The following is a 13,051-nucleotide window of genomic DNA, read 5'->3' as shown; positions in this document are numbered from 1 at the left end:
CCTTGAGGGGATTCCAGGTGGTCCCCAGCTAAATGATGGGGAGTTGGTAACCAAATGGACCATAATTGTCGTGAGATTACATTTCGCTTTACTCCATGATCGCCCCTTCACTTCCATGGATGTTCCTGTCCAGGTGTTCAAGCCCCGCACCCCTCCGGAGGCCATCGCCCTGTGCTCCCGGCTGCTGGAGTACACCCCCGCCACGCGCCTCTCCCCCCTGGAGGCCTGCTCCCACGCCTTCTTCGACGAGCTGCGCCAGCCCAACGCGCGGCTGCCCAGCGGCCGCGACCTGCCCATGCTGTTCAACTTCAGCACCACAGGTTAGACCCGCCCGACCCCTATCCGTGGAAAAGTACTCGCATTTACTTTACTTAATTAAAAGTATCAATACTGCAATGTAGAAGTACTCTGTTACAAGTACGGAATTCAAAATGTACTTGAGTAAAAGCACAAAAGTATTGGCATCAAAATGTACTTAAAGTACCAAAACAAACAAAAAAACGAACGTATTATGCAGAATGTCCCATTTCAAGTTTTCAAATGTATAAATGTCTTTTGAAAATAGCAGATCTAAAAGCTTATAGCGCTGTTCCAAGTCTATGATCTATGAGCTTGTAGATCAGCAATTTTTTGAAAGATCATGAACATTTGTGCAAATCTTTGAATGTATATATTTTTTAAAGTGAACATATGTAACTCAAATCTTTGCTTCTGGGGGTCCCTGGAACAACATATTTTGAGAAGGATTTAGAAGACATTTGTAGAATGGGGTCTTCAGGTCTTAATGGTTTTAATGGTGACCTTTGCTCTCTCTCTCTCTCTCTCTCTCTCTCTCTCTCTCTCTCTCTCTCTCTCTCTACAGAGCTATCAATCCAGCCCCAGCTCAACTCCACCCTCATTCCTCCACATGCCCGTGCTCAGACCACTGCTTCTTCCCATGGTACACACTACACCTTCTTCATAGGAGTAGCATTAGTAGTAAACTGCTTCTTCCCATGGTACACACTACACCTTCTTCATAGGAGTAGCATTAGTAGTAAACTGCTTCTTCCCATGGTACACACTTCACCTTCTTCATAGGAGTAGCATTAGTAGTAAACTGCTTCTTCCCATGGTACACACTTCACCTTCTTCATAGGAGTAGCATTAGTAGTAAACTGCTTCTTCCCATGGTACACACTTCACCTTCTTCATAGGAGTAGCATTAGTAGTAAACTGCTTCTTCCCATGGTACACACTACACCTTCTTCATAGGAGTAGCATTAGTAGTAAACTGCTTCTTCCCATGGTACACACTTCACCTTCTTCATAGGAGTAGCATTAGTAGTAAACTGCTTCTTCCCATGGTACACACTACACCTTCTTCATAGGAGTAGCATTAGTAGTAAACTGCTTCTTCCCATGGTACACACTACACCTTCTTCATAGGAGTAGCATTAGTAGTAAACTGCTTCTTCCCATGGTACACCCTTCACCTTCTTCATAGGAGTAGCATTAGTAGTAAACTGCTTCTTCCCATGGTACACACTTAACCTGTTCTTCGGTTACACATCTCCATTCAGAAACATTGCAATATATCCATTTCCCTGGGTAATGATAACTATACATTTATGAACCACTTGAAGGATTAAGTGAACATTTTGGACTTTTTCTATTACTATATATGGTGAAATCATCTCCTGTCTCTCTGTTGCACCATTTTTAACCCTGGAGCGCTAGCACCTATCAGTGTTTGGTGCATGTATATACAAAACACAAACGGCGGACAAAAAAGGTGGCTTCAGATGCCAGTGAAGATTCAGTCCCCAAGAAAGGTTATCTTGCCTAAGGTGATGTCACCCAAACCACAGTTGTTAATCCATGGTGGAGATGGAAGACTGTTATGCTGCACATAGTGATGGGACGATATGAAAATTACATACATGTCACGATTATTGTGGCAAAGATAATTGTGATTAACAATATTGTCATGCTAATCAAAATATCCTTAAAACTTATAATGCCACTTTTGTTAAACTCTTGAACCCCCAGGATCCCTATTCTGGCAATGTGTTGTGAGCATATAAATCTGCTATTTTTGGCGAGTGAAATAAGAGCGTACCAAATTAACTCTTTAGAGGTCCTCTTTACAGTTCAAGTATTAGGTTTAAGTGGTACTGAGTTTGCCGCTCAATAGTCAATTCATCCCATTTTGTGACGATAAATGTTTTAGGGAATAAAACATTGTTTTGACCAATCAGATAGATAGAGAGATACCTTTATTATCCCAAGGGGGAAATTCAGTTGTCCAGTTGTAGCATAGCCGTATACAGTATTTACAAAGTTACAGAGAAGTAAGACAAAAGATAGATAAGTATATATACATAAAGTGACTTACAAAAAGAGACCGTAACAGTCAATGCTAATTAGTGCAACAAGTATCTCACTGACATTGTTAAACAAAGCAGAATACTCAGAAACTACCAACACAACCTAATAGTGCAAAGTCAAAAATCAGTGCGAAAAAACTAAAAAAAAAAGCAGCTCAGAGAAGAAGAAAAACTAGGGAGCTTGTCACCGCAAGACGCATCAGTATGCGTATCAATCAGTATGATAGAGTATGCAAAATAGTATTCAATAAAACTAACAACTTTGCTGTATGGGCGGTCTCTCTACTACTACTCTTCTAATGACAAAATGACACATTTAGACTGTATTCGGGTAGGACCACTTATGGTTTACAAGTGGTATTGCATGAAGCTCAAAGCACTTCCGTCTTAGCGCAGCAGTAGACATTTCGGGGCCCCTCGCGTGGAGATCAAAATAGCAAGTAAATCTTACTGATTGTACAACTGAACACTGTATCTTGCAATGCATCTGATCCATTGGTACACAAGTCAACATGCTCTTCTCTGCTCCCCTGTCTTCTCCAGATGGTACCGGTTCCGACTCGTCGCAACACAGTTCAGTACCAGGATCTCTCAGCAGTATCTGAAGCAGCGCTCCACCTGTTTGTCTGTCTGCCGGCCCAGCCCTTTTCTGTCTGTCACACATACACATACATACACGCACACACATACAATACGCTACACACACACACACACACACACATATACTCACTCTCACTCAGTACCGCTTCCCTCCATGCTGCTTTGACATGTCTGAAGCCTGATTTATACTTCTTTGTCTACCAGTGTCATAGAAATAGCTGATCTACAAGCTTATTAGATGAGCTATTTTCTGCACGCGACACCATCCGAAGGAGTATAAATTAGACATTACGTTAACACCCCATCTCTTTTTGTACTGTACATAATGTCGGAAAAAAACCAAACCATTTTGTTCATCTTAGCTAACCAGGACTGTTGTGTCACATTCTGTAGAAGCTCGGGAGTACGTCGCTGCGATGAGACTTGCACACGGTGAAACCCTCTGTGTTGGTTTAATGCCGAGAGGGTAAATCCTCGACTGTCAAATGAACAGTTGAGGATTTTACCGTGCACGTGCTTTCGCGCTAACGTCCACCGTCACACACACATGCACAGTAGCAACGTTTTCAGTGCTCTTGGTGCTGTTGCAGGGGCATATGAAGGTGCAGTAGAGGGGGCCGGTTCCCTATTATGTAAGCTGTTTTTAAATCAACATTGTTTTTTTGTTTTGTTTTTTGTTTAGCTTTTTATTGATTATTGATTATTTATTTGACTTAACTGAAAAAATGACAATGGTGACCATGCAACATTTTGTTTAGACTTTTGTTTTATTTGTCCTGAGGGGGGGGGGGGGGGGGTGTGTGTGTGTGTGTGTGTGTGTGTGTGTGTGTGTGTGTGTGTGTGTGTGTGTGTGTGTGTGTGTGTGTGTGTGTGTGTGTGTGTGTGTGTGTGTGTGTGTGTGTGTGTGTGTGTGTGTGTGTGTGTGTGTGTGTGTGTGTGTGTGTGTGTGGCGCGCGCGTGTGCGTTTTAATTCCAGTATTTATGTGGGTGGGCTGCACACTGCCTGACTTTGACCAGATTTAGGACCCATTAGACTGTATCACAAGAACTGATCAAGGTAAAATAAATCTATCATAAATCATACCTTTAAAGAGAGGGGATTTTTTATTATTATTTCTTTAGCAACTCTTGCAGTACTGTTGAGAACAACAGTATTATGTTATTTTTAAAAAATGGCCTTGACCCTGTTGAAGACAATGTTTTCTTTTTCCCCTCATGTAGCCTTGATAGGGGTTAGAGTTGCACCAGAACCTCTACTATTATACTTTTAATGAGAGAAAGGAGTTAAGATAAGATCTGTATTGATCTTTTATTGATCTAACTGATCGAGTTGAGAAATGTTACATACACATAGAATGTTAATTGTTCTAAGAGGAGAGGAATGTCGGCCAAGTATCATGTTCACTTTCTTTTTTTTCTTCTTTTTCTTTTTTATACTGATAGTCATGCATCCAACTGGCATACGTGCTGTGATATGTTGGAAATAATACAGCATTTTGCCCTGTTCAGAAACGTCCAAGTTAAATGGCGTTGTGCTGTTTCAGTAATTTCATCTCTGTTAAATGTTAGTAGAAAGTGGTGCTGAAATGGAGAGAGTAGGAGTTTTCTTGGTAAGTTTTGATGCTTGGGCTACAAATAATATTCCGACTGTAAATAATATTACACAAATGAAACGGAGCCCACACAGGTGCCCTCGTCTAAGATTAATTGCTAGTTTGATCCCATGATAGTACTGTAATAGCAGAGAAGGCTGGATTTAAAGAGTACCGCGGTAGACATTGTAGAGGGTTGTCATAATGCCTGTGTTCTAGAGGAAATATTGCAGGCTATTTTTATTTTTTTAATTCATTTTTCTGACTGAGATGCAAAGGAAAAACAGACTACAGTAGGTGTGTTTTAACACAAGTGGCTGCTGGGACTTATACATTTCCCTCTTGACAGCTAAGAAGAGGAACAAAATTAAAGCTTTCTTCCCTAAAATAACTCCCTTTGTTGCTGTAACAAAAGTAGTGATAAGTGGGGGACCTTTCACTGCATATGCAATATAACTAATCTCCATCTATAAAGGCATAGGAGTAATCTGGCATAATCACAGTGTCCTTGTTTGACCCGTGATATTCACAGTTTGTGCAGACCCTGGCTGATCAAAGCAGGACAGTAACAGATGGTTACCGAGGTCCATGTTTCCTAAGGGAAACTTAAACAAAATGTATTTTTAGGTTATCATCTTACAGAGGCAAAAGATATACCGTTTTGAGTTGGTGGAGAGTTATGAACTCTCAATACAAAAATATAAAGTGACAATTTTAGGACATTTTGGCGTTTTTTGGGGACCAGTTCTTTTAGGGGTTTTAACACGGTGAAACAGCCCCAACCCCAGCACAAATATCACCTTCAGCCATTTAGAAAGTCATCGTACAGAGATTATCTTTGTGCTGCAGAGCTCTTTAGAGAAGTGGACCCTGGGCTAAATAGTGTGTTGCTCCTTTTGAATCAGTATACAGTAGCAGGGCATATATATATATATATATATATATATATATATATATATATATATATATATATATATATATACAGTACATACACAAACACTTTAAGTTATGACGATGGAAAATGTCAGCTGCTTTTTTTTTTCTTTTTTTTTGCTAATGTAATGTAAATGTATTTATTGTCTTATCTTTGCAGAAGGAGCTATGAATATTGATTCGGAGGGAGGGTGTGGGGAAATGGAAAAGGTTTCTCATATGGCATTATTGCCAGTCTCGTATGACGTATCAGTGGAAATAAGTTTGAAGACCATGTATAGAAGAGCATTATACAGACGGGTGACAAATTAAAAGAAAAAACAATGTCTCGTGTCTTGTTGTCAGGCCACAACACGGGCCACGAAACTGCATCAATGCACCAAGTTTGTATAGATCAGTGGTTCTCAACATGGTGTCCGAGGACCCCCAGGGGTCCTTGAGGAGTTAACAAACAGGTCTGTAACTCCTAGACGGTACCAATAGAACCAAATTGGAATTTAAATTACACAGAGGATTGTACAGTGTGGATTTGGTTCTCAGATATAAAAATCTGATCAAAATGGGCCTCCTTGACAAAAGAAAATGGAGAATCCCTGGTGTAGATTGTACAGGTCTCTGGAACTCTACTGGTGGGATAGAACACCATTCTAACAAAATATATTGCCTTATTTGTTTTTGATGGTAGTGATTTGGGTCCATACTGTATAATCTCCCATACAGTAGGTGTTAAATTGGATTGTGATCTGGTGACTGCCAAGGCCATAGCATATGATTCACATCAAACTATTCAGTGACCCCTCGTGCCCTGTGGATGCTATCAGAATACAAGTGTTCATCACAGGATACAGATGATTACTCAGAATAACTTTGTATTGGTTTGCAGTGACTCCTCCCTCTAGTCTAAGGGGAAAGGTGGGGCGGAAACTACGCCAGGCGGCTGTCCCTACAGCATGACAGCCACCCTAGCTGTATGAGTCGAACATTCAAGCTTATGCCGTTCTCTGGGCGTACTCGTCCTCATCTCTGTTGAACAGTGTATGGTTTTTGCACCATGTCTTTGTAATGAGGGTGGTGTTATGCACTGCAACCCTACTATAACATCCTTATCTAGTTGTCAACAGACTGTTTTTGCTGTCATTGTCTTACATTGACACTCTCAGTTCACCTGAGGAAGAGTTGACACTCTGTTCACTTGAGGAAGAGTTGCTATTCTGTTTTTCCCTACTTATTGCACTAATCTCATGCACGAGCATCACAGTCATTGATTGAATGCACTCTTGAGTTTTGACCACAATTTCCAACCCTATTTGATGATGTGTTTTCCATAGATCGAAATGGAAATGTCACTGTTCCTATTGAAACACTAGCCAGTTGAGAGGTTTTTGTGATTGAAGCTCCTGCCATCTGTGCCCCAATAACAAACCCTCTTTCATAGTCCCATAGGTCTTCTCTTGTTACCTTGTTTCGATCAAGGTCAACTGAGCCTGCTTAGGATTTGTATACACGCCACAAAGTATGATGGGGATGTTAATTGTTTATTTGTATAATACAGTAAACTCTGTATGGATCTGTATTTGTTTCCTCATTTATTCAGGTTTTTCCTTTCATTCGTCACCTGCCTGTATCTATCCATTAGACGAGTGGTGGTTGGGTGGTATCCAGCTGTGCTTCTGGGGACCCAGGCAACTGCTACTGTTTCTTTATTCTGCCATCGAATGAAACGGCAACCACGCTGATATTTAAACCTGAATCCTATCGTCATGTTGTGGAGGATGTGAAAATCTGCTTCCCAATGCATACTGTGAGTCTGTGTGTGGAGAGCTTAATGCACTGTGCGCGATTATGGTGTCCGTAGGAGATGCCTTGCTGGCTGCGGCTTGTGATTGGCTGAACCGGAGGTGGGGAGCGCTCTGCTGTGTTCAGTATGAGGCTAAGATTTACGATTCTGTCCCTATCGTGACATAACTCAGACGGTGCTGAGTCGGCTCAAGCAGAATTCGCAACGCTCGACATGGCGACTCGCTCGCTTTAGCTCGCTTGGTGGTGTCTCACGTGGATCAAGTCCGTCGTATCCACCGAAAACAAGCACTCCTTTATAAGGCATCTCCTACGGATACATTAATTGTCAAGTTACTGTGCTGGGTAATCTCCGCTGCTGGTGTTCTGCCCCTGTAGGGGAGATGTGAAGGAATGAAGCTGACACATTGCTAGACTCAAGTCCAAATTGTAATGAACTGACAATTACATTACATGTTATCCAAACAGTAAATTAATGTTTGTGCCACAATCTCGGTTATAAATAGTCAACACTAGTTTTGCTTCAGTCAGTGAGGAGATTCTTAATGGTCATACGCCAAAACAATACCAATAATATATGATAAAGCAACAAACATAATAGACACTCACTACACTTTGGTGCATAAATACCCACCACCTGCGCACGGATGTACACTTGTGAAGGTTTATATTAAGAGCACACCTGTTTTGAGAGAAACTAAATCAAACTAAAATCTAAAAAGTAATTTTACTTTACATTTCAGACTTCTTTAGAAAACCATTCACAAGTTTCAAATCCATGTGTGATATCAAATGGATCTTAACACAAAGCATAGACCTCACATCACATTGGAATGAAAGATTGATTTCAAGGTTTAGATTAGACACTACAGTAAACCGGCAGTAGGAGGTAGACCTGTGGCATTAGAAAACAGGTGCTATGTACACAGAACAATGTAAAGGCAATACCGTAATGTATTTTTAACAACTTAAACCCTAGCATCCCCTTTCTAGGCATGTCTTAACAGGCAAATGTTCTGCCAAATTAGACTATAAGCTCACAAGTGAGCTTGTAGACGGGAGATTTGGGGTTAAAAAGAGTGGGACAGCAGTCAACAAAATATATCGGGTTAAAGAAAGGTGGGAAATGTAGACATTTGATCAGTGTTGATTGACGTTATGGGCTGAAGTAAAGAAAGTTTTGAAGTAGGAGACCAGAGTCATTTAAAGAATGAGGGAAATTCCCATAGTTAAGAAAATAAGTATTCTAGTTTGTGTGCGGCGGTTTTGAATGTTTGCACACCTATGTTCAATAGTAATCACTCATAGTTCTGTTACCTCTGTGGCCGCAGCCACATGGAATAGTATTTAACACACATTAAGTGTGTGTGTGTGTGTGTGTGTGTGTGTGTGTGTGTGTGTGTGTGTGTGTGTGTGTGTGTGTGTGTGTGTGTGTGTGTGTGTGTGTGTGTGTGTGTGTGTGTGTGTGTGTGTGTGTGTGTGTGTGTGTGTGTGTGTGTGTGTGTGTGTGTGTGTGTGTGTGTGTGTGTGTGTGTGTGTGTGTGTCAAACTGGACAGAGTCAATGAGATTCCTCATGATAACCCTGTTTTCTCCCACTGAGAATAGTGTGTGTATGTGTCTCCATGTTATAAATAATCCAAACTGCACAGTCTGAACTGCCAGTGTTCTAGATTGATATCAGTTGACAATACTGACCACTTGAAAGCTTCTAGATTAAGCATTTTATACTTTTTCACCCTTCCTGTTACACCTACTGTTCTATCTGCAGCCCTAGTCTTTTTTTCTGCTTTCTTTTCGATGTATAGAATCCAACCAGAGAATGTTTGATTTGATTCACATGGTGTGCTGACGAGACAGGGATTTGCACTCAGAGCGATTTCACTTTGCTATGAAAAGCTGTGAACCCCACTCCGCTGTTCTATCATGTGAAAGAAGTCAAACATTTTCCTCTTCCTCAAAGTCAGAAGCCATCTTATTTTCTCCCTGTCGAATCCTCCCCTTTTCTTATTGCACATGTGTAAATATCACTGATTTATGAATTCTCTTTTTACTTTTTATTACAGTGTTTATATCTGTTTTTTCTTTTCTTTTCAGTTTGTCAACAATGTACGTAGTTCCTCATTTTGTTTGCTTTGGTCATTCTTGTTTGTTTTTTGTAAATACAGCTTTTGTTTCAGTGTTCCTATGATCCAAGATGTAAATAGCAAAGAGGGGGAAAAAAAAGATAATTAGAAAAGGAAAAAAAGATTCAACCTTTGGCTTTCTTCCCATGTTTTCTGATGATACATCTTTGTCCCTTTCTCTCTGTCTCTCTCTGGTGGTGACCACTCCAGTAGCCTGTGTGTGGATTGTAATAGTCCTATAATGTTTCTTTTCTCAACCTCCTATTACGATCTCCTTTGTCTTATTAGTTGTGCCATGTTCTTCTTGAATGTTTCATGGACATTTGAAGAGTTCTGTTCCAAAATCACATATGTCTGTTATACACTATACTGTGTACTTTACAGTCTTCAGAAGTGTGATGTCAACCTATAAACTTAACAATTTCAAAACATTTTGAACATTTTCAAAAGAAATGCAATAATAATAATAGCCAATCTACAAACTGAGCGTTTAGATCAAGGGCTTAAGTGGCTTACCAAATAAACTCTGGTGTCCCTCCCTATTCTTGGCATGCCGTAGTAGGCAAACCTTTGGCAAAATAGGTAAACATTGTCCGCGTGGATCGTGGTCTGAGCTTGTATATTGTCATTTTCTGCCACAGGGATTTGGTTTAGAGGAATTAAAAGGGGGGGTCAAAGTACACACCCCTGGAGGACCCTGGTCAATGAGTTATATAGGGTTTCAGTGGTTCAGAAGCAATGTTTTGTGAATTTTTTATTTTATTTTATTTTTTTAGTCTTATTTTGTCCTAATGGTCTTCGACTCCATTTGGAACAAAGCTCTTCATTTGTGTGTTGTGAAAGAATGCATTGTACAGTACTGTGTGCACTGCTTGGACCTTGATCGGAGTACACATGGGGCATTTTCAAAGAAAGTGCACATTATCTGTCTTTAACTCCACTCACAGCAAGTATGGGGTTGAACTGAAAATCCCAGATTAGTTTTTTATACAGTATATCCAATTCCAACCATTTTCACCTGGGCATTTTTGTATTACAATACATGGTGGTGATACATACAACGCTGTGGTTAGTGCTTATAATTGCCACAAGATGGCAGACTTGGACATTGATGTAGCGACTGCAGTAAGAGCCACCTGTTGACCTCCTGTATGTGTGTGCGCAAATGTATGGAACTTGTGCACATGCGATTTACTGATGTCAACTTACATCTCATCTTTACCATTGTCTTTGCGTTTGAATTGTTTTAAAGAATGTGTGTTTATACACCTATATTCTATGTCAAGTCTCTCCAGGGAGAACATTGTACCTTTTTAACAGTCATGTATTTCTGTTTTTGTTAGTTTTTGCTTTCCATTCCAATGCTGTTCCTCTGGTGTCATTCTGACCTGACTGGAGATGTTAGGGGTGATGGAGGGATAGAGAGAGAAGAGAAAAACACCACTGTCTGTTCTGTGTGTATGATATGGACTCATTTAATAAAGTGATTAAACTGTGTTAAGCCGCTGTGTGCTGTTAATTTCTGTGTGCACTGTTTGGACACAGGAGTCTCAGAAGTAATGTTGGAGAACATTAGACCGGTGCCCGTTTGGCAGAATAGTCAGTATTAGTCACCATTGACGTCCAGTTGTGCAATAGCCGTTGTATCCGTCTGTCTGTCTCTGCCCCTTTCATGCCCATACATTATATGGAGATCTTATATCTCGGTCTGGCCTTTTATGCCCATATATGGTGTTCCGTGTCAGACTCTGTGATGTCATCTCCAAATTTGGGCACTGTAGTGATGTCGGTCATCTCCAAATTTGGTCACTTGTTTCAAGTCAGACAGACATTGTTTGGGCATTGTTTCAGCATGTAGCTGTTACCATGGTGACAACACCGTTTAATATCAGTGATGTCAGCAGGCAGACTGTTTCAACCGTTTATGCCCATATATGGTGTTCTGTGATGTCAGTCAATGATGTCGGGCATTGTTTCAGCATGCGGACAGACATTCGGTAAATTAATAGATAGATATGGAGATGACTTACATCATAGATGTCTGACATCAGAACACATGAGACTGACACAGTATGTCCATATATGGGCATTCCCAGATATGGGTTTAATATTGATGACATCAGGGATCTCCATATATGCCTACAGGCATAAAAGGGACAAGGACGGAATGGTTAGCGCCACTCAAATAGGGACAAGGACTGGACAGATACAGAGATATTTTGCAAGTATGACCAGTGTTGTCGCATTCCAAAGACAATTTGATTAGAACAAATTTACCCCCATTGATTCTGGATGGGGACCCGAATGCATTTGAGTCTCCATACAGAATCAATGGGGGTAAATATATATATATTTTCTTGGACAAAAAGGTGGACAGATGGATCCCCAAATGTTTTCAAAAATCTACCTGATGGTGGCGCTAAATGGGACAGATCCATGTTGATGACATGAGTGTAGACCGATTTGTGTGATTTTCAGGCAGAATTTGTAGGAGCAGAGTCCAAAAATGTGTTTTGCAAGAATCGCCCTCGTGGTGGCGCTAGAAGAGGGCCATGTGAGAAATGAGGGGTGGAGGTTGTGGTTTGGCAGCCAACGAGCCAAGGAGTGTGTGTGTGCAAAGTTTGGCATGGATAGGGACAAGTGGGCAATGGTGGCAGAGATATGAGTAGAGCAAAAGTGTGACGTTACGGACAGAGTCAGATGGACTGACTGACAGCCGGTGGAGGTTTTGATAGACCCCAAAAGCAAAAGGCTTGTTTACATTGGGGTCCTTTTGTACTCGATTCATGATAGACTCATAATAATCAGGCTTAAAACCCCTGCCCTCAGTCAAGTTGTATTCAGGAAATTTGGCAGTTAGATGGAATGGAATGAAAGAGGTGGTGCCATAGTTTTGCACTTTTTCTGTTTTGTATGTATCAATGGAGTTAAAAGGATCCCTGGCTAATACGACAAATATGCCTTAATACATTATAATTGTCCTCTATAACTATGTAAAATTAAAAACACCTCAAATATTGTATTTCTTCTAGAAATAGCTAATCTTTCACTCAATAGGGGAAATGCCTGTCGCAAGTTGATGATGTCATAAATGTCATGTGTCATTTTTATGGCATGCATGTGCAAAAAAAAACACAAACACATTTGAAATATTGATTTGATGCTCATATTAACCATAGGAAGTATTAAGTTTGTTTGCCAGACCCATGAAATGGGTAGGCCTACATAAGCAAATGTCGGTCTGTCTGTCCGGGTTTTCTATATAAAGGGTATATATGATGATGACATGATGATGACATGCCTACAAAAGGCATGATGTCATAAATGATGATGACAGACAGGGGGTCTGGCACAACCAGGTTGACCTGGTCTAGTTTTATTTGCACATGCATGCCATAAATTCCATAGGGATAGATCACAAATTACATTTATGACATCATCAACTTGCAACAGGCATTTCCCCTATTGAGTGAAAGATTAGCTATTTCTAGAATAAATAAAATATTTAAGGTGTTTTTAATTTTACATTGTAGTTATAGAGGATAATTATAAATGTGTTAAGGCATATTTGTCGTATTAGCCAGGGATCCCTTTAACATAGATGGATGGAACCAAATGAACCCGTTTTGGTGTAAT

At 40.4% G+C, this 13,051-nt stretch overlaps 1 protein-coding gene across 1 annotated transcript in view; it reads left to right on the top strand.

The window, feature by feature from the left end:
* The window catches only part of LOC308292513 (glycogen synthase kinase-3 beta-like), a 31,976-nt gene extending 28,363 nt beyond the window's left edge, over positions 1-3,613 (top strand). Inside the window, exons 9-11 of the mRNA XM_080734864.1 lie at positions 134-320; positions 863-940; positions 2,913-3,613. Of these exons, the coding sequence (XP_080590990.1) occupies positions 134-320; positions 863-940; positions 2,913-2,974 (327 nt within the window). The 3' untranslated portion in view covers positions 2,975-3,613. The remainder of the gene's footprint in view (positions 1-133; positions 321-862; positions 941-2,912) is intronic.
* The last annotated feature ends 9,438 nt before the right edge of the window (positions 3,614-13,051 follow it).

Source organism: Nannobrachium achirus (assembly GCF_963921795.1).
Source record: "Nannobrachium achirus genome assembly, chromosome: 10".
Classification (NCBI taxonomy): Eukaryota; Metazoa; Chordata; class Actinopteri; order Myctophiformes; family Myctophidae; genus Nannobrachium; species Nannobrachium achirus.
Note: the sequence above shows the minus strand (reverse complement) of the source record. Positions and strands in the feature narration are given on the sequence as shown.